Source organism: Panthera pardus, unplaced genomic scaffold (assembly GCF_024362965.1).
Source record: "Panthera pardus isolate Hobbes unplaced genomic scaffold, ASM2436296v1 HiC_scaffold_18, whole genome shotgun sequence".
NCBI lineage: Eukaryota > Metazoa > Chordata > Mammalia > Carnivora > Felidae > Panthera > Panthera pardus.
Window position 1 is genome coordinate 1,886,429 of NW_026526743.1, and position 21,402 is coordinate 1,907,830.

Genomic DNA, 21,402 nt, shown 5'->3' on the forward strand with positions numbered 1-21,402 from the left:
TACACTGTACGTATTCCCTGCTGCAAAAGTATCAGGGAGAAGTCTCATAGAGCATATTCGTTTGCTTAAGTTGAGGCCAAATTTCTGGAGTTTTTATTGATTTCTGACAATTACAACTAATACTTCCAAAGAACACTGGTAAACCTGTGTTGCTTTTACAAAATATCAATTTGATGGTGCTCCATCGGTTGATGGGATTATGAGTCACATATGTCTTATATTTCCTTTTATATATATATATTTTATATTATATAAGTATATATATATATATATATATATATATATATATATATATATATATTTCCCCATATGAAAAATACATACCACGTCACGGACATGTAAAAGCACCCAAACGAATACATTATTTACTCCAAACGACATGAGCTAGTGTGGTCGGATTAACTCGTTCCCCCATAGATTACACAGTAATTCTATCTACCACTACTTATCGATTTGCAGTTTTTGTGATGGAAGGGGTGCTAGGGAAGACCAGAGAGCCGTGCTGATCTGTGCTAAAGCTCACCACAGGCCATGTCGGGGCCTGTAATGTTGCCCCCCGGGAGTCCTGGCTCTACCCAGCGCATGTGTCCCGCTCAATGAAATGTTAGGTGCAGCTCTCACAGATCCGGTCCTGGCTCGTGTCCAGGCCCAGTGGCCACGTACTAGCAAGAGAATGTGGGGCACGTCTCTGCCAAGCAGCATGGTCTTAGGGATTATCTTAGTGCTTCGTGTGAGACGGGCATTTCTCCTGCGACTTTTGCAATTTCGAGGAAGATAAGGAGTTGTCGGAGGCTTAGTGCTTCCGTTATGATACCACGTTTCCTGGGATTTCTACTTTCAAGCTGCTGGCTCTGTTTAATCCCTGGGTTGACAACACGAGCTGTTGAAAGATTGTTCTCATATGAGAAGATACGGAAATTTCTGGGAAAGAATGTACTGGGGAGGAGCTACCCTATAATCCAAAAATACGTACAGAACACACAAACGTGCAAACTTATTTTACGTAGTGTAATTCATTTAGAAGTGTAGAGTCTGTGCTTTTGGTCGCTGGAAAGACAGTAGGGGAAAAGAAAAGAGATAAACCACAAACTGGGAAAAATGTTCACAGCACATGTAACAGACACAGGCTATTTGTTTACCAAAAGCTAATCACGAAATAATTAGACAGCCTGGCAGAAAAATATGCAAAGGACATGAACAGAGAGTTTAGAGGAAAGAAATCAAGATGGCTAATAAGTGTGTGAAAACACAATGTTCAACACCATTCTTATTTAAGAATTAAAATCAAAAGCGATGAATTATATGGGGGTGCCTGGCCGGCCCAGTCAGTAGAGCATGGAACTCTTGATCTCAGGGTTGAAGTTCGAGCTCCATGTTGGGTTTAGAGATTACTTAAAAGTAAAATCTTAAAAAAAAGTGTTTTTTAAAGCAATGAATTACACAGTTGTTCACCAATCAGAAATTTAAAAGTTGGGTAAAAAACCCACTGCTGGTGAAGCTGTGGAGAAATGGGCAGTCTCAACCCACTCTTGGTGGGAAGGTGGATTTGTCCACGCTGGAGGTAGTCTAGAATGCCTGTGATTTCAGGGCTGATGAAATCAATCATTGGGCATTCTTGGGATGAATTACCATGTGCTGAGGGGAAAAGCTTTCCAGGCCATCGTTTAAGGAGAAATTCACAAGAATGCATATTAAGACTGCGTTTGTTTAAAGGTGAAAGATTTGTATGTGAATGCTGATCTGTGGGTAATTTATTCTCCGGAAGTGATAAGTAAATAAGCAGTAATAAGAAACGGTCACTGTTACATTTTGGGGAGAGGGACCATGGGAGGAATAGCGATATGGAGAGTCTTACTTTTCACATTATGCTTTTAAATACTCTTTGAATATTACAATCACACACACACACACACAATAACTAATTAAACAATGAATGAATTAACTAATTAAAAGTAACAGAGAGGGGCGCCGGGTGGCTCAGTTGGTTAAGCATCTGACTTCGGCTCAGGTCATGGTCTCACAGCGCGTGAGTTCGAGCCCCATGTTAGGCTCAGTGCTGACAGCTCAGAGCCTGGAGCCTGTTCAGATTCTGTGTCTCCCTCTCTCTCTGGCCCTCCCCCACCCACCTGTGTCTCTCTTTCTCTCTGTCAAAAATAAACATTAAAAAAATAAAATAGGGGCGCCTGGGTGGCTCAGTCGGTTAAGCGTCTGACTTCGACTCAGGTCATGATCTCATAGCTCGTGAATTCGGGCCGCACGTCGGGCTCTGTGCTGACAGCTCAGAGCCTGGAGCTTGCTTCGGATTCTCTCTCTCTGCCCTTCCTCTGCTCATGCTCTCTCTCTCTCTCTCTCTCTCTCAAAAATAAAACATTAAAAAATTTTTAATAAAATAACAAGTAAAAATAAAATAAAAGATAAAATAAAAATAAAAACACTTTAAAAAAAAAAGTTAAATTACCCCCAAGCCACATTCACGGATATTGCTAAGTTAACCAGTTTTTTTCTACAGTTCTTAGACGTGTCTGCTGCCGTTTCTGAACAAATATTTGCACTCCTTATAAAGCGCCTTTGTCTTGGAAAGTGTATCCCTGTGGACACCGGGTTTTAGATTAGGTTTGGGGTCCGGCCATGCCCGTGCCTGAAAAACTCCGGCAGCTATTTCTGCAAAAACACATGCCTTGTCACGCTTAATTCAATGACAAGTAAACCGCGGGGACAGCTGCCGTGAGCGTGATTACTCCATAAAAGCAAATGGATGTATAAGAACTGAGTGGGAGCTCATGTGCCACGGGGGGGGGGGGGGGGGGGGCACGGGCTAGGAGCCTCCCCCTGACTTTGACATTCAGGCTAAGCAATGCGAACGGCTGTCAGTGGTCTTGAGAACATAACCAAAACCCAAAAGGTCTCCACTACCTCTTCCAGCTCCTGGAATGGCGTAATGGTGTAATGGCGAGGGGAGGGGGGTTGGCTGGGGTGCAGAGTAAGCCCCATCGGACAGTAAGATGCATTATAAATGTATGGGATTCCTAACAGTTTGGTGCCCCCACATACGAGATTTTCGGGGTGGATGAAGGCAGTATGGCAAGTCAGCAGGCGAGATCAGAACCCAGGGGCCAAACCTTTGGGGAATAGAGAAATGAAAACCGGATTCCTGTGTTCCTTCCACGGAAACAAATTCCAAAGGGGTCAAAAACTTAAATGCAAACCATGGAGACTTCAAGGAGGCTCAAAACCAAAGCAAAACAAAACAGTGAATTGTGTTAACTATACTGGAAATAAAATAAAATAAAATAAAATAAAATAAAATAAAATAAAATAAAATGATAAAATAATAAAAGTAAAGCAAAATAAATATGAATTAATAGGCGCTCTTAGAAGTGGAGGAAATATTTTCCTAGGCAGAAAAACAAAACCCAGAAGGTATTAGAAGCAAGCTTGATACATTTATAGTCTAAAGCTTGTACATGACCAAAGAATTCTAAAGGAAGATTTATTTATTTATTTATTTATTTGTTTGTTTAAATGTTTTTTTTTTTTTCATTTTTGAGAGAGAGTGCAAGTGGGGGGAGAGGCAGAGAGAGGGAGACAGAGGATCCAAAGCGGGCTCCACGCTGACAGCAGAAAGGCAGATGCGGGGCTCGCACCCACAAACCTTGAGATCATGACCCGAGCCAAACCCAAGAGTCCGGAAGCGTAACTGACTGAGCCACCCAGGCGCCCCTCATAAAGAACGTTTTAAAAACTAACAAGCTGTGAATGCTGTATTTAAAATACTCCCGCTGATGTGTTTTTCCCCCTCTATTTTCAAAACTTTGTTTTTCTAATGTCTGTTTATTTTTGAGAGAGAGAGAGAGAGCACGAGTGGGGGAGGAGCAGAGCAGGGGGACACACAATCGGAAGCAGGCTCCAGGCTCTGAGCTGTCAGCACAGAGCCCGACGCAGGGCTTGAACTCGTGAACCCCGAGATCGTGACCTGAGTCGATGTGGGACACTTAACTGACTGAGCCACCCAGGCGCTCCTCAAAACCTTTTTTTTTTTTTTTTCTAAAGAAGTATCTCTTTATTTTAACTAATTTCTGCACCCAATGTGGGGCTCGAACTCACAACCCCGAGATCAGGAGTCACTCGCTTTACTGACCCAGCCAGCCAGGCGCCCCCAAAACGTTCATTTATTGTATTTTTTTTTATTGTCTTTTTCTTGAATGTTTAAATGGTTGTTAAACGAGCGGGTCCCATTTTCTTTTCAACAATGTCCTGTCTCGTGCCCCTGGTTTTAAAAATTTTTTTTTTTAACATTTATTTATTTTTTTTTTTAATTTTTTTTTTAACGTTTATTTATTTTTGAGACAGAGAGAGACACAGCATGAACGGGGGAGGGGCAGAGAGAGAGGGAGACACAGAATCGGAAGCAGGCTCCAGGCTCCGAGCCATCAGCCCAGAGCCTGACGCGGGGCTTGAACTCGCGGACCGCGAGATCGTGACCTGAGCTGAAGTCGGACGCTTAACTGACTGAGCCACCCAGGCGCCCCTAACATTTATTTATTTTTGAGACAGAGAGAGACAGAGCATGAACGGGGAGGGTCAGAGAGAGGGAGACACAGAATCTGAAACAGGCTCCAGGCTCTGAGCTGTCAGCACAGAGCCCGACGCGGGGCTCGAACTCATGGACTGCGAGATCATGACCTGAGTGGAAGTCGGACGCTTAACCAACTGAGCCACCCAGGCGCCCCTCGTGCCCCTGGTTTTAAACAGCTGCCTCTTCTAATCTCAGTTGCACAGATCCAGAAGGATTCAAAGTGTGACAGTGGGGGAATGTTTTGTTTGTTTGTTTATTTAATTTATTTAATTTCTGACCAGAATTGCAACACTCTTGTCATTTGTTATCACAGATGAAAAAGTCATGAGGGAGATACCCTGACTTTGCCAGGATGGGACCATTTAGGACAGCAAAACCCTTGTGTTCGAGCTCTTTCCACAGCCACTTGTTGCTATAGAGTTCTTATGTCACCATGGCTGAATAAATCCTGGACAGATGCTCCTGTCATTTCTCGGAGCCTGAGGAATGTGAGCAGGGTGGCAGCTGCCGGCCAGGACAGTCTCACATGTGCGGACGTGTTCGGGCCGGGATATTCAGATAGGGCTCTGTGTCTTATTCGGGCAGCAGATTTGCAAGGAGGGATCACGCCTGCAGAAAAAGAAAAAAGGAACAAAAAAGAAAGAAAGAAAAAAAAGAAAAAGAAAAGAAAGAAAGGAAGGAAGGAAGAAAGAGAAAGAAAGGAAGGAAGAGAAAAGAGAAAGAAAGAAGAAAGAAAGAAAGAAAAGAAAGAAAAAAAAGAAAAAGAAAAGAAAGGAAGAAAGAAAGAGAAAGAAAGAAAGGAAGGAAGAGAAAAGAAAAAGAGAAAGAAAGAAAGAGAAAAGAAAAAGAAAGAGAAAGAAAGTGAAAGAAAGAAAAAAAGAAACACTGTTGCTGAAGCCAGTAACGTGGTCTTGGCTTCTAGCACATTTTATTTTTAGCTTGTGGCCGTTTGGTTTTTATTTAATCCGTGTGCGTATAAAGAAGGAAACAAGAAGTGACCCGTAACCCCACTGCCAAAATAGCCCCCCGTGGACATTTGAAAACAAAATATGCACAGTGTTAGACATCCAAACTGTGCAGAATTGAAAAGAGGGGCCACTCCACCATCGCGCTCCTCTGCCGCCCCCCAAAACCAACGCTCCTAACACGTCCTCGCTTTCCCTTCCAAAGGGAAAAAATGCTTGTGTTTATACTAGCACGTCTCTGCGTCGGTGCATGCATTTGTGTGAATGTATGTGTATTTATATGTGCCTCTGTTTGTGTCTATACGTGTGTAAATGGTTGCATTTATGTGTATGTGTGTATAAACGTCTGTATATATATGTGAGTGTGTGCTCATGTATGTTTTCATGTATATGTGTGTATATGATTGTGTGACAACAGCAAGGCGTCTCAGGACCTCGCCTTGGAACTTACAACCCCCTCACCTCTGCCCCCTGCTAGGGGTCAAAGCAGTCGCAAGACCCGCCCGGATCCAGGAGGCAGGAAGCGGACTAGCCCGGTCAATGGCAAAGGCACACAGCAAAGGGGTGTGGCCCAAGGAGGCGGGCTTCCTCCGGGGCCATTATTTTCACAATCCAGCACAGTTAATTATTGTACCGCATTTTCGGTGCTTTACCCGTTGAGTAGCGGATTCAAGAGTGTTTATCCTAAACGGAACAAACAGATGGGTGCATACATAAAGCAGAAACTAAAGAGTGCCAGCGAAAACAGAAAGGGGTTTAGGAGTAACTGAATTCTCCGCATGGAGGTCCAGAATTAAAAACAAAATTCTCTATTTCTCGTTCACACTTCATATATCCAGATCAAAGACGATTCATCATGGATGTTCCCGTGGATTTTGGAGCATCTCCTCCAACTTTTGAACAAGTTTTGTTAACGCTTATTTATTTTTTGAAAGAGACAAAGAGCGTGAGTGGGGGAAGGGCAGAGAGAGAGGGAGCCAGAGTCTGAAGTAGGCTCTAGGCTGTCAGCGCAGAGCCCTACGCGGGGCTCGAACCCACGAACTCTGAGATCACGACCTGGGCCCAAATCAGGAGTAAGACACTTAACGGCCACCCAGGTGCCCCTTAAATACAGTGGTTATTTTATCCAGTCTTTATCGTTTGGTCTTTCGTTACTTTAAAAATTAATTTCAGATTTGGTTGGCGGTCTGTCCTTCTCGAATGTGTGCGACCCCATTCTCTAATGTTTGCGTTTACTACTCTTTTTAAATACGTGTAAGCCTTTCAAAGTTGGCTTTGTCACAAAATCAGCTGCTTTTATAATCATCATCTATCCTTTTAGCGTTTTACTCTTAAAAAAATTTTTTTTTAATGTTTACTTATTTTTGACAGAGAGAGAGAGAGACAGAGCGTGAGTGGGGGAGGGGCAGAGCGAGAGGGAGACACAGAATCCGAAGCAGGTTCCAGGCTCCGAGCTGTCAGCCCAGAGCCCGACCAAGGGCTCGAACTCACGAACCGCGAGATCACGACCTGAGCCGAAGTCGGACCCTCAACCGACTGAGCCACCCAGGCGCCCCTAGCATTTGGCTCTTAAACCACAAATTATTCTTTTATATTTCAACTGAAAGAATGTCAACATATAAACAACATGAGGAGAGTTTTGTTCCTTGTTACACCAAGAGCTGAATTCTAAATGGGACACCGTGTGTTCAGATAACGACAGTCGATGGAAATGACGGTAGTGGCTGGGTCCCCACCACGGATGGGATTAGACGGATGGTCACCCAGGCAACCAGAGCATCTATGATGCTGCTGGGCTCAGGGTGGGGCAGAGATGGTTGCTTGGCTCTCCAAACACTCAACCCAAAGGCTGGGGGAGGGGGGGGGCAAAGTGTCACATCTTTCTGAAATAGGCCATGCTGATCCTGCCGTACATCTCATTGTTCCCTACCCTTTCCCATAGGTGTTTTGTCTCTGAGCTCTGTCCCTGTTGCTGTATGGAAACAACTATTAAATTCCTATTCTGGAAAGTATTGTAAATGAGAAGGAAGGGACTCTGTCTGGTCCTCTTTCTTAATGATTGGAATTCAGATGTGATGACTGGAGCTTGAGCAGCCATGTTGGGCCATGAGGTGGAAGCTACCTGACAGAGAATGGCAGAGCCACAAGTTAAAGGGAGCTTGGGTCTCTCATGATTGTGGAGCCACATGCAGCCCTGAGCTGTCAGCCTTCAGATTTCTTCCCCTCTCTCTCTCTCACATTAAATATTCATATCTTTCACTTGAGTGGTGTACTAAATGCATTTTCTTACCGTGCTCAAGGACCATTAACATGTCCAAAGGAAACATCACAGGCATTACTAAACTGTAATTGGGAGAACTTCAGGGAAGTTGCATTGAATCTTTAGGTGAATTGAAGAGAGAGGCACCTGGGCGGCTCAGCGGGTTAAATGTCCGACTTCGGCTCAGGTCATGATCTCACGGATTGTGGATTCAAGCCCCATGTCAGGCTCTGTGCTGACAGCTCAGGGCCTGGAACCCGCTTCGGATTCTGTGTCTCCCTCTCTCTCTCTGTCCCTCCCCTGGCTTGTGCTCTCTCTCTCTCTCTGTCAAAAATAAATAAACATTAAAAAATTTTTAATAAAAAATTTAAAACCATGGCATCATACACCTTGCTTTATTATGTAAGCAATACCTCTTGAGGATTTCAGCATATCATTTCACAGAAAAGGAATCTTTCCATGTCAGCATAGAGAGACGCTCTTCCTGAGATATATATTTTTTTCTTTTTTTCTTAACACAGCAATTTGTTCCATACTATGGATGCTAAACTGTCCTCTATGAATGGATATTTGGTCTAACTGCAATCTTGGGCTAATGCTGTCTTTGCTTTTCAAACTCACACTCTTTGGGTTCTCCTGCCCCTCCTCTTGTACAATCCCTTTCCATGATTCCTCCTCTTCTGCCTGACATTGACCCCTAGTGGGGCCTGGGGGGTTGGGCCTCGACCATTTTCTCTCCCCTCTGAACACCCTCCGTCTAGATGATCTCATCCAGCTCCGTGGCTTAAAATTCCTCCCATGTCCCCATGGCTTCTAAATTTATACCCCACCCTATGTCTCCCCTGAACTCCTGGCTCGCGTGCCCAACTCTGCTTGGCTGTCTGCTGGGCATATCAAATTTAAGACCTCTAAAAATGGGACTCCTGATCTCCCACAGCTCGTTTCTCCCTACAGCTTCCCCATCGTGGTGAATGAACCCACCACCACGTAAGCCAAAAACGAAGTCAGTAAAAAAAATTTTTCTAACCAAGGTGAAAGTCACATACTAGAAAACGAACCCTTTGAAGTTGCACGTGAAGTGGCCTTTAGTGCATTCACAATCTTGTGCAACCATCCCCTCCGTCTAGTTGCAAGAACTGTCATCCCCCACAAAGAAATCTCGACACCGTGAAGCAGAGGGTCCCCCTTCTCCCCCTGCTCAGTCCCTGGCAGCCGCTGATCCACCTTCAAACTCCGGATCCAACTATGTTGGGTATCTAATCCAAGTGGAATCGTTTCGGCTCAGGTCACGATCTCGCGGTTCATGAGTTCGAGCCCCGCGTCGGGCTCTGTGCTGACAGCTCAGAGCCTGGAGCCTGTTTCCGATTCTGTGTCTCCCTCTCTCTCTCTCTGACCCTCCCCCGTTCATGCTCTGTCTCTCTCTGTCTCAAAAATAAATAAATGTTAAAAAAAATTAAAAAAAAATAAAAAATAAAAACTAATATATCTGTTGTGGTTATACGCATCCTTCAAGATCCCACCTCTACCAGGAAGCTTTCCTGGATGAGCCTAGGCAAGATTCGTGGCTCCAAGCCCCCGCGGAACTTTAAACTGTGGCAAAACATGCCCCGGTTAGCGAATTCTGTATTTTACGCCCCACACCGGGGATCAGAACACATCTTCATGATAATTACAGGGCTCCTCTGTCTGACCGTCAACAGGCTGACCCAGCCTGTCCCAACCACCAGACCAAGCTCCTAAAAGCAGAGCTTGTCTCACTCACTCAAGTATGCCCAGCACGTTGCCCAGAGCCTGGGACAGGGAAACTTCTCAGTCGATGTCGGGGGATCGAATCAATGGACCATTCTGCCTCCCGCTTCTCAATTTGGAATGTGCCTAAGCCCAGGGATGTGGTGATGGCAATGGCACCCCAAGGACTCACGAATCTACGGCAGATTTTCCTTGACATCCCTCACAGCACATAGTTAACGACAATTTTTTTTTCTTGTGATGAGAATTTTTCAGATCTCCTCTTAGCAACGTTCAGATATACGGTCCAGTGTTCTTAACGACAGTTACCATGCTGGACCTCGCATTCCCAGGACTCCTTTATGTTGTAAGAGGAAGGGTGTGTACCTTTTGACTACCTTAGCCAATCCCCATCCGTGGAAACCACTAGACTGTTCTCAGTTTTGGTGTTTCTTTTTTGTTTGTTTTTGTGTTTTTAAGATTCCACATATAAGCGAGATCATAAGGTATTCCCTCTCTCTCTCTCTGCCTATTTCACTCAGCATAATGCCCTCCAGATCTATCCTTGCTGTGGCAAATGGCAGGATTTCCTTCTTTTTAAATTTTTTTTAAACATTTATTTATTTTTGAGACAGAGAGAGACAGAGCATGAACAGGGGCGGGGCAGAGAGAGAGGGAGACACAGAATCTGAAACAGGCTCCAGGCTCTGAGCTGTTGGCACAGAGCCCGACGCGGGGCTCGAACTCACGGACCGTGAGATCATGACCTGAGCCGAAGTCGGATGCTTAACCGACTGAGCCACCCAGGCGCCCCAGGATTTCCTTCTTTTTAATGGCTGAGTTATAGTCCTATGTATAATATTCGTTCGTATATGAATATTCATTTGCATATGAATATTCATATATATTAACATACATATGAATGACTAGATGGACACTTAGGTTGTTTCCAGCCTGGCTATTGTGTATTTCACAATACACAATGAACTTGGGGGTACAGACACCTTTTCTAGTTGAGTGCTTGCATTTTCTTTGGATAAATACCCAGCAGTAGAATTGTTAGATCCTATGGTAGTTTTCCTTTCTTTCCTTTTCTCTCTTTTCTTTCTTTCTTTCTTTTTTTTTCTTTCTTTTCTTTCTTTCTTTTCTTTCTTTCTTTTCTTTCTTTTCTTTCTTCCTTCCTTCCTTCCTTCCTTCCTTCCTTCCTTCCTTCCTTTCTCTCTCTCCCTCCCTCCCTCCTTCCTTCCTTTCCTGGAGAAGGGACAGAGGGAGAGGGAGAGAGAGAATCTTACACAGGCTGCACGTCCAGCACAGAGCCCCTTGCGGGGCTCGATCTTGCAACCAGGAGAACATGACCTGGGCGGAAATCAAGAGTCAGCAGGTTAACCAACGGAGCCACCCAGGCTCCCCACCCCCCCCACCCCCCGCCCCGCCTTTTTTCTCCCCACGGTGGTTTGTTTTTTGAGGACCTTCCATAGCGGCTGCACCGTTTTCCATTCCCCGGGGGGGGGGGGGGAGCAGATAGTTTTGGTTGCTGATTGTACTTCATACTTTGAGGGAAAACTCATCTTTGTGTTAAAATGAACCGTTGTGTTAGGCAGCCAAACGTGAATTTTCGATGCCAAAATCCGAGAAGCCGAAGAAAGGCCTATGGAACAGCTGGTTCCTTTCACCCCTAGATGAGAGGGCACATTTTCCTTCTTTCCTGGAAAACTTGAAAGGCCATGCATTCGTCCAAACGTGCCATTTCACAAAGGAAGAGTCCTGGTTGTTTATGATCAGTCAGTGCTCAGGCGAGGCAGGTGCACTGTGAGTGACCCAGGGTGAGGCCCTCGTTCTGGGGACCCGCGGGACTGGGGCAATCGTCCACGTGGAGGAAGCTGGGGGGAGGGCAGACCCAGAAAGGAGAGGTGGGAACATCAAAAGTTACTAAATACTGGGGTGGGGTAGGGGAGCTGGGTGGTTCAGCCTGTTAAGCTTCTCACTTTGGCTTGGGTCATGATCTCAAGTTGGTGAGTTTGAGGCCCCCCCTTCCCCCCCCTCCCCCTCCCCTTTCCCCTCCCCCCCTCCCCCTTTTCCCCCTCCCCCCGACAGTGCGGAGCCTGCTTGGGATTCTCTCTGGCTCCCACTCTCTCTGCCCCTCCCTCACTGGCGCTTTCTCTCTCTCTCCAAATAAAGAAAGGAAACTTTTTTTTTTAAGTTACCAAATAAATAGGGAGCTGGGGGGGGGTGTTGCTAAAAATGTATCTATGTGCGAGGTCTGTTCCTCTGTAGCTAGTATTGGGCTTGGGGTTTGTTGTTTTTAATGAGTTGGAAGCTTTTTTTTTTTTTTTTTAATTTTTATTTTGAGAGACAGAGACAGCGAGAGTGGGGGAGGGGCAGAGAGAGAGAGAGAGAGAGGGAAAGAGAGAGAGAGGATCCCAAGCAGGCTCCGAGCCGCCGGCACCCAGAGCCTGCGCAGAGCCTGCCGGGGGGGGCTCGAACTCACGGATTGTGAGATCACGACGTGCGCTGAAACCAAGAGGCAGAGGCTTAACCAACTGAGCCACCCAGGCGTCCCGGTATCGTAAGTGGGTTTTTAAGTGTCCGTGGGTCAGTCAGATGGATACAGCAGTCGCCCCTTAATTGCAGGCCCACCGTCTGCGGGTTTAGTTACCCACAATCAACCGCGATGGGGAAGCAGCCGGTCCTCCTTCGTGGTGCCCAAGCCTCACCACGCCTGTACCATTCCTCTCGCTTCAACCCCCCGCGGAAGGAAGAAAAAGGGCCAGCGCGGTATAATAATAAGACATTTTGAGAGAGAGACCACATCCACATAACTTTTATTACAGTGGATTGCTCTAATTGTCCTATGTTACTGTCCTTGTTGTTGACCTCGTCCCGTGCGAAACTGACAAGTTAAATTTTACCGTAGGCGCGTGTGGATAGGAAGACACATAGTATCCGAGGGTTCGGTCCCATCCACGGTTTCAGGCACCCACGGAGCGGATCCCCCGCCGAGAAGAGGGGACTCCGGGAGTTGGGAAACTGCAGCCCACAAGGACAACCTGGAACCCATGAGAATGAACCGAAAGCCCCACCGCCGGCTTCAATTCTCTGCATGATCTATGGGAAGAGCTGGTGCCCTGCCCCCCACGGAGCTGCGGGGGGCGGGGGGGGGGGGGCTGGCGCCAAATTCACAGAAAGGAAAGGAAAAGCCAGCGGGAGTAGGTGGAGCTGAGGTCTGAGGGTGGCCCAGGCCAGCAAGGTGAGCCGGCAGGTCAGTGACAGCGTGCAGGAACCTCTGCGGGGCCTGGGGCCTGCGCAGACCTTCCCTCCCTAAGGCCCATCTTGCCACCTAAATCCCATGCAAATCTCTCTTGCAGATAACTCTAAGCCAGAGGCACTTGGGGGAAAGGAATTCTGAGATGCGTAAACCCAGCTTGGCTAAATGAGAACAAAATCACATGGTCCAGAGAAGGAAAGCCGCCTGCCCAACATCACACAGCAACTGCCTGAAAAGAGCAGGAACTAAGCCAGGTGACACCCCCCAGACCCCCTTTTCTCAGGGGACGGCGTGATGTTGTATGAGGTCGGATGTTTGGGCCCAGGAGTCAGGGCGCTGAAGAAGGAAGCCCTTGGCTTTGCCATTCATTAGCTGTGTGGCCTTAGGTAACTGAATTAACTTCTCTGGTCCCCAGTTTTCCTGACTATAAAATTGGGGACATTAATAGTATCCATGTCATCGGGCTGTTGCAAAATGAGATACATGTGCCAAGCTTAGCCTGGTGCCGGGCACATTATGAGAGTTTTGGGGGATGGGGGGGCATTCCTGTGTTACTGTTATTTCCAAGTGCCCTGCACTTCCGGGTCCGTGGGTGATGGCACCTTCCCTCCCCCACCCGCCCTTGAAGTTTCCGTGTGGTCCTGTGATTTGCTTTGACCAATGAAAGGAGAGCAACAGTCACCTGTGTCCCCTCCCAGTGGAAACGTCCGGATGCTCCTTCGAGTGCGTCCCCCGTGCTCTCTCTTCCCTTGCTGTGGTGACCATGGGAACACACGTGACATGGAGATCAAAGCAGCCTGGGTCACTAAACCACGGCACGAAGGAGGTTGTCCCAAGAGGCACCTGGACCCACAGCCGACTTTGCACTTTGCCGGTGAGAAAAAAATAAAGCTTTCTTATGTCAAACCACCGGGATGTGGGGGCTTAGCTGTTACTAGCCGCAGAACCTAATTTATCCTGACTGATACAGAAGTTAACCAGTGAATGTTAAAAGTACTAGAAACTGTTTTAGTAATTTAGTCATAGTATTTGTGATGGCATTTGTTTTTTTATTTTAGAGACAGAGAGAGTGCATGCGAGTAGGGAAGAGGGGCAGAGGGAGAGAGACTCTCTCTCTCTCTTTTTTTTTTAAAGTTTTATTTATTTACTTTGAGAGAGAGAGTGTGTGTGAGCCGGGGAGGGGCATAGAAAGGGGAAGAGAGAGAATCCCAAGCAGGCTTGGGCGGTCAGCACAGGGCCTGACACGGGGCTCGATCTCACGAACCGTGAGATCACGACCTGAGCTGAAATCAGGAGCCAGACACTTAACCGACGGAGCCACCCAGACACCTCAAGAGAGAGAGAATCTTAAGCAGTTTCCACGGCCAGCATGGGGCCAAGCATGGCGTCTGGGGCTCCCCTGACCCCGGGATCATGACCTGAGCCGAAAGCGAGAGCCTGACGCCTAACCGACGGAGCCACCCAGGAACCCCCAGATTCTCTTATTTTGAAGGAAAGCCAGAAATCTGTCTTTTCGTCTGAATTGGGAATTGAAAAGTTAGCTATCGATTCAAATTTTTGAGAAGTAGACCGAGCCAAATTAAAACCGGCCTGAAGTCCCATTTCCCAGGCTGAGGCTTGCCGTCGGTGGCCTCGGACCTGAACGATTCCCTCCAACTAACAATGGACCTTTGCCAAGACGTTGTCCAAGGTCATCCTATCACCAGGTGCCGCCCCGCGTTCTCGCTGACGTCACACTCCCATCATTCAGTGTGGACACTCACGGGTGGACGAGGGTGCCGTTGTGAGGTGCTGGGTCTAAAGTCTCACGGAGGGGCCACATTTGGAGTTCAGGTTGATTTCCAGTGAAAGGACTTTTCACATCCCGGGTCACCCCCGGGGTCCCCGCCAGTCCTGCCCTCAAGTTCACACATTCTACTTGTCCAGTCTGCTCCCAGGGTGACCAAGGGGGGGGAAATACTTTGAGAGCTGGAGAAGTGTCTTTGAAACTTAAGCGAGAGAGAGAGAGAAATCGCACAATACACGCCAGCCCAATATTGTGCCCACGTCATATATTACAATATAACCGTGGCCACGACAACTCCAAGGTGTGAAAAAGACAAAGCAAAAGGTTGTATGCAGTAAATACTCGTGACTCTTTCTGTGTTAATAAAGGTGCATTTTGGATGCGAATTACAGAAGGTCCAGGTCCGATCAGCTTCAAACAATCAAGACAATATGCAGATTACATAAAGAACTACAAATCGATAAGGAAAAGATGACAATCTAATTTAAAAAAACAAACAAACAAGGGGCGACTGGGTGGTTCAGTCCGTTGGGCGACCGACTCTTGACTTCGGCTCAGGTCATGATCTCACGGTTCATGAGTTCGAGCCCTGCACTGGGCTCTGTGCTGACAGTGTGGAGTCTCTCTCTCTCTCTCTCTCTCTCTCTCTCTCTCTCTCTCTCTCTCGCCCCTCTTCCACTCGCTCTCTATCTCTCTCTCAAATATCGTCAACGTCACTGGCCATCAGGAATATTCAAGTTAAAAACACAACGAGACTCCACTCCCCAGACCCAGGTTGCCCACGTGGAAAGTTCTGACAGTAGCTAGTGTTGGTGAGGACGTGAAAGAACCTGAGGGCCCCTGGCGGAGTGTATCTGGTCATAATCTCATAGTTCGTGGGTTCGAGCCCCCTCTCCCGGGCTCTATGCTCTAGGCTGACAGCTCGAAGCCTGGAACCTGCTTCAGATTCCATGTCTCCCTCTCTCTCTGCCCCTCCCCTGCTCACGCTCTGCCCCTCTCAAAAAACGGAATAAACATAAAAATAATTGTTTTAATCCTAAACTTCATTCTGATCGGACCGGGTTGAGGCATCCAGCCCCTAACCAATCTCTGTGAGCTGGGGGATGAAACACGCTGATTGGCTTAGGCCTGGGTTACCTGGGTGACCGTTTCTGAACCAATCACTGTGGCAGGGGGGTGGGATTATGATGATTAGTCCAAGCTTATTGGCCCAGTCTGGACCTGGGGGTTCGGAGGAAGTCAATCTAACTCAAACTTTATGGCTTTTATTACTGGGCTGGGGAGGGGGGCGAATGGACATTGTGAAGGTGATCGTATGTGCAAGCCATTTCTTTTTCTTTTTCTTTTTTTAAATTAATTTATTTATTTTGAGAGAGAGAGAGAGAGCAAGTGGAAGAGGGGGAGAGAGAGAGAGAGAGGGAGAGAGAAGGAATCCCAAGCAGGCTCACTGTCAGCGCAGAGCCTGATGCAGGGGCTCAAACTCAGGAACGGGGTGGGGTGGGAGGGAGATCGTGACCTGAGCCCAAGTTGGACACTTAATGGACTGAGCCACTCAGGGGCCCCTCTTGTTTTCTTTTTTAAAAATACAGTTGAGGGGCTCCTGGGTGGCTCGGTCTGTTAAGCATCCAGCTTTGGCTCAGGTCATGATCTCACGGTTGGTGGGTTCGAGCCCCGCCTCAGGCTCTGCGCTGACAGCTCGGAGCCTGGAGCCCGTTTCAAAGAATGTATATATTTTGAAACAATCACAGACTTACAGGAAAGTTGCAAGTGGGGCACAAAGCATTCTGTTTCCCTCCTGAACCATTTTGAGAGAAAATGGCCAGTGCGGTGCCCTGAATGTTGCAGTGGGTGTGTCCTTCAAAGACATTCCGAGGTAAAGAGACTTATGTTCTTTTTGGTCCCTAAGTTTTTAAAAAAAAATTTTTTTAACGTTTATTTATTTTTGAGACAGAGAGAGACAGAGCATGAACGGGGGAGGGGCAGAGAGAGAGGGAGACACAGAATCCGAAACAGAATCCCCCCCTGGTCCCTAAGTTTTATATGAGCCAACGTACAGCCCACGGTCCTCCACCACACTTCCCATTTACTCACGTGTTTGTGTCTACACAGACTCCTGGATTCTGATTTTATCAGGGGGTTATGGTCTCATTTGTCACCTCGGTGCTCAAATTGTCCCAGACGGGGCCAGCGGGAGCCCTCCGAGCTGGCTCTCGGTCCTTCCACCTGTTCTCCTCATTCTTTGGCCATTTCCTGACTTTCTCGACCCCCCCCCCCCCCAAAAAAAAAGATGCTCCGGGATAACCTTGTATCTCCTCTGTCCCCTCTCCCTGGAATCAGCCATTCTCTCCAAGGAGAAGGGAGGGTGCTGTTGAAGGCAGGGGGCTGACCCCTCACCCCTGAATGACCCCCTCCGACTCCGATTTCAATGCGGCTGGCCCCGGCCAATGGCAGAGGCGATGCTCTAGCGGTTGCCATGGAGACTTCTGGGGCGCCCGAGCCGGTGACGTCACTGCGTCACTGCGGGAACAAGTGCCGCGGCCACAGCCACATCCTTGTCTTCTCCGGGCCACGGGGCACTGAGGGCCGCCTCTGGGCCAGCCAGCCTACCTTCTGGGCCCCCCACCCACGACACCCCGGTGGCAGCAACCCCGGGGAGATCCGGCCTCCCAGATCCGCTGAGACCGCCAGGGCCGGCGAGACCTTTGGAGACCGTCCCCAAGAAAGGACAGCGCATCTCCGGGCCCTCCTCGGTGCGGCCTTGCCCAGGCGGGGGGGGGGGAGCCCCCAGCCGGCTGGCAGGCGGCACCTCCGTTTCACTCGGCCTCAGTCCCCGGGATCTCCCGAGAGCCCCCTCAGGGGGAGGTTTACGAGAAACCTGGACGCCGGGGCCCTGTGGGCAGGGCCAGGGGCCTCGTCGACTAGAGGGACCGACCGGGCCCCTTGCGGCCTGTCTCCGGCTCAGCCTTTGCGAGGGGATCGTGGCATCCTGGATCGCCTTCCGGATCCCCGAGGCAGCTCGGGGGTGCCCCAGCGGGCATACTGCTGCCTCCGCGAGCTGGGCAGGATGCTGTTCGGGGTGAAGGACATCGCCCTGTTGGAGCACGGGTGCAAGGCTCTGGAGGTGGACAGTTACAAGTCCCTGATGATCCTGGATATCCCGGAAGACTGCGACCACGAGGAATTCGAAGACATCATACGGGCCCCCCTGAGACCTCTGGGCAAGTTCGAAGTGGCTGGGAAGGCCTTTCTGGAAGAAGAGAGGTCCAAGGCAGCCATCATCAGGCTGGCGGAGGACCTCAATTATGCCGTCATCCCCAGGGAGATCAAGGGCAAGGGCGGCCTGTGGAGGGTGGTCTACATGCCCCGGAAGCAGGACATTGAATTCCTGACCAAGCTGAACCTCTTCCTGCAGAGCGAGGGCAGGACGGTGGAGGACGTGGCCCGGGTCCTGAGGCAGGAATTGTGCCCCGCAGTGACGGGCCCCAGAGAGCCACCTGCCAGAAAGTGCCGCGCGCCCCCCGGGGCCGGGGAGAAGCAGCCCGGGGCTGGGGCCACCGCCGGGGCGGATGCGGCGCCGCCTCTGGACTCCACGGAGAAGCCGAGCAAGCCTGGAGATGACAAGAGAGGCAAGAGGAAGCATAAGAAAAACCGGCGAAGGCACCATGCATCTGACAAGCTGTGAGGTGACATGGGGAGGGCGCGGGCCAGGGGAGGGGGAGGGCGCGGCAGAGCGGGGGGTGGGTGTCATCTGAGGGGGTGCGGGTGCCGTTTGAGCGGATGTAGGTAATATTTGCTTGCGCAAACTCACTCACTCAACCAATGTTTTCTGGGCACCCACGGGGTCCGAGGCACAGCTTCGGGCACTGGCCATGCAGCCGGGAACAAACGGACCCACGCCTTGCCCTGGCGACACTCCCAATTCAGTATCCGAGTAGGTGCGGGGAACACCTGAGTCGCTTGACCATACGAGTGACCCAGGTACCATTTGGATGGGTGGGTGGCATCTGAGTATGAACGGGATGTGGGCGTAGCGGGGGGGCAACATGTAAGTGTGGGGGGAACACCTGGGTATGTGCGGGGGTATCATTTGAGGGGGCGAGGGTAACTTCTGGGTGAAGAAGGGTCTCAGAGACCCTCCAACAACGTCTGACAACCTGGAGACCCCAAGGGAGCGGCCGCGAGGTCGCAGGCCGAGCCCAGAAGCGCCTCTCTCCCTGGAGACCGAGGGCCGTCCTCCCCCTCCCCCACCTCGCGTGAGCAGGTGTTTACAGGAAACGGAAGAGGAGAAACAGGGCCCGGGAGTCCAAGGTTGTGCAAGAGGTCTCGCGCCAGAATTGAGGAAAAGCCAAGAAGGAGGAACGTGTCAGGGAGCTCCCTGCTCTGGGGAAAGGCCACTGTCCCCTTCAGCACCGCCGTCCCCTCTCTGTGGGCTGAGGTTGGGGGACAGCGAAGCATGTGTTGCCAGGAAGACACCCAGAACCTTCTGGCTTTCAGCCCTGCTGGAAATCCCACCATTGCAAAGTCTAGACCCATTTTGGTTTTTCATTGGTTTCGTTTGGTTTTTGGGTTTTGGTTGGTTTGCTGGGGGGGGGGGGTTGTTTTTGGTTTTGTTGTTGTTGTTGTTGTTGTTTTGTCTTTTAAAAGGATGTACCTTGAATGTGCCTCTGGCAGAAAGTCGTCCAGGGTGGACCACCCCTGTTTTACACACGGCAAGCAGAAACCATGCCTGACAAAGTGAGATGCCTGCTCGCCACACCTGAGGAGCTCCGTGCTCTGGCGCTTGACTCTCAAAAGCTGTCGCTGTTCTGTACTCGCTCGGTGTCCCTTACAGGGATGGTCAGACGGGGGACTCTTCTGCTCTGATTGGCGCCTGGGCTTGGGACGTGGGTCTCCCCAGATCCACCTCCAGAAGCTCTGACTTGCGCAGAGGGGGCGCTCGGCTCTCCAGAGCAAAAGGCAAGACTCCCAGGAAAGAGTCCAAAAGGAGGTAAATAATTAAAGAGGTCACCTTCAAGGGTTATCGATTAACAACATGAACCTTGAGTCCCCCCGTGACAGTGAAGAACAACAACAAAATTAGTCAGGTGACATCCAAATGTCCATGGGGAGACAGAGCTCTCATTCGGGGACGTCTGACCTGTGAGTCTGTAAACTTCCATTGGTTCAGGGATTTGCAAGGGGTTGAGCAGAATTTCTTTTTTTTTTTTTTTTAAATGCAATCTACACACACACACACACACACACACACACACACACACACGCAGAGGCTCAGATTCTTACCTACCGAATTGTAATAGTGGAGCCAGCCCCCCAATGTACTACTATGGTGGGCATCAGTCATGTCCTTGAATTCCAGCATCCAACCTCTGTTCTCATTTCTATGGGGCTGCCCCCCGTGGCCCCCTTAGCAGAGCCCAGAGGTGGAGATTCTCTCTCTACCCACCCCTTCACCTTGGCAGCCAAGGTGCAGGGTGCAGGACCCACCCTCAGGCGGTCAGAAATTCCTCTCAGGTCCTTGCATTCCCAGCAAGTGTCAAGACCGAAGGAGTTTCTAGAGTTCGCTTGCAGTGACAACCCAAAACCCGAAAGACTCTGATTTCTGTAAACTCCCCAAGCTGACTCTGCACCAGCAGCCTCCACATCCCTTTTTGGTGTAAAGATTTCCCTGCCCTCCCCACGTGTGTATTTGATCTTCTTGCCAAGTGCATCTAGGGTCTAGAAGTTTGTAGTTTTCTATTGATCTTTTCCGCCCTTGTAAGTTTCCAGCCTGGGCAAAGCCACTCACAGTGTATCCTTCTACTGTGTTCACCGTTTCCTTTTCCTCTGAGTCCCAACTGGAACAAATGCTACACAGACCTCAGGCACCTTTGTTTGTTGCATGCTGGTCTCCCGTCAAGGCACAATCATTGCATCGTAACAAGGGACAGTGTGACATTTCTTACCGTCTTATCGCAGTGTCAGGGCTCTTCTTTGTGCTGATTGTGAGTTTCACGTGTTTCCTCTCCACCGTTCATATTTGTGATCCACGGCGTTGAGTGGTCGTTCAACGTTGCCCCTGAAACCGAATCTACCGCTTCTCAAGGTTTTCTGGAAGAATTTCCGGACAGAGCGAAGCAAGCGGTTGTGCAGAACTGTTACGGTTTGAAGCCAGTTATCTGTGACTCGAGGCATGGCTGGCACACAGCAAATCCTGAGCGAAAATTCCCCAGGGGATGGGACACGCTGGCTGAGAGAAGCCTGCGGCTGGCCTCTGTAAACCCCCATTTTCGAAAGCGGGTTCAGTTAAAACGCTTCATCGTTCTTTGCGGCTCAGGCCCTATTGTACAAATATGAACGTGTAAAATAAACGTATTCGGATGCACACACAGTATGCTCTTTGATATGTGGGGGGGAATCCATGGGAGATCTCATTTGGAAAAACAATCTAGCTGCCAAAACAACATTTGGGGCTTTTTTTTTTTTTAAGTTTATTTATTTTGAGAGAGAGCGCGCACGTGGAGAGAGGCTGAGAGAGAGAAAACCAACCCCAAGCAGGCTGTGGGCGCAGAGCCTGATGCAGGGCTCGATCTCACCACCGAGAGATCGTGACCTGAGCTAAAATCAAGAGTCAGACGCTTAACCGACTGAGCCAGCCACATGCCCCTAAAAAAAGCATTTTGAAAACTGCGTCCATGAGTTGCCTGAAGTTTTCCAGGGCTGGATGATTTTTTGTAAGGGGCGTCATCCTATCTCATGGCCAACGGAACACAAAACACGCAACGCTCTTCTCTCCCAGTGGCTCCCAGGGGCTGAGGGAAAAGGTGAAATGGTTTATCTGGGATA

General features: G+C 49.1%; 1 protein-coding gene across 3 annotated transcripts in view; it reads left to right on the top strand.

Moving 5' to 3' along the window:
* The first annotated feature begins 17,167 nt into the window (after positions 1 to 17,167).
* The window catches only part of PNMA8C (PNMA family member 8C), a 32,965-nt gene continuing 28,730 nt past the window's right edge, over positions 17,168 to 21,402 (top strand). For all 3 annotated transcript variants that reach the window (XR_008423271.1, XM_053905513.1, XM_053905514.1), the window contains exon 1: positions 17,168 to 18,263. Coding sequence is in view for 2 of the 3 variants with exons in the window: in XM_053905513.1 (XP_053761488.1) it covers positions 17,645 to 18,262 (618 nt within the window). In the remaining variant the exon portion in view is untranslated. The remainder of the gene's footprint in view (positions 18,264 to 21,402) is intronic.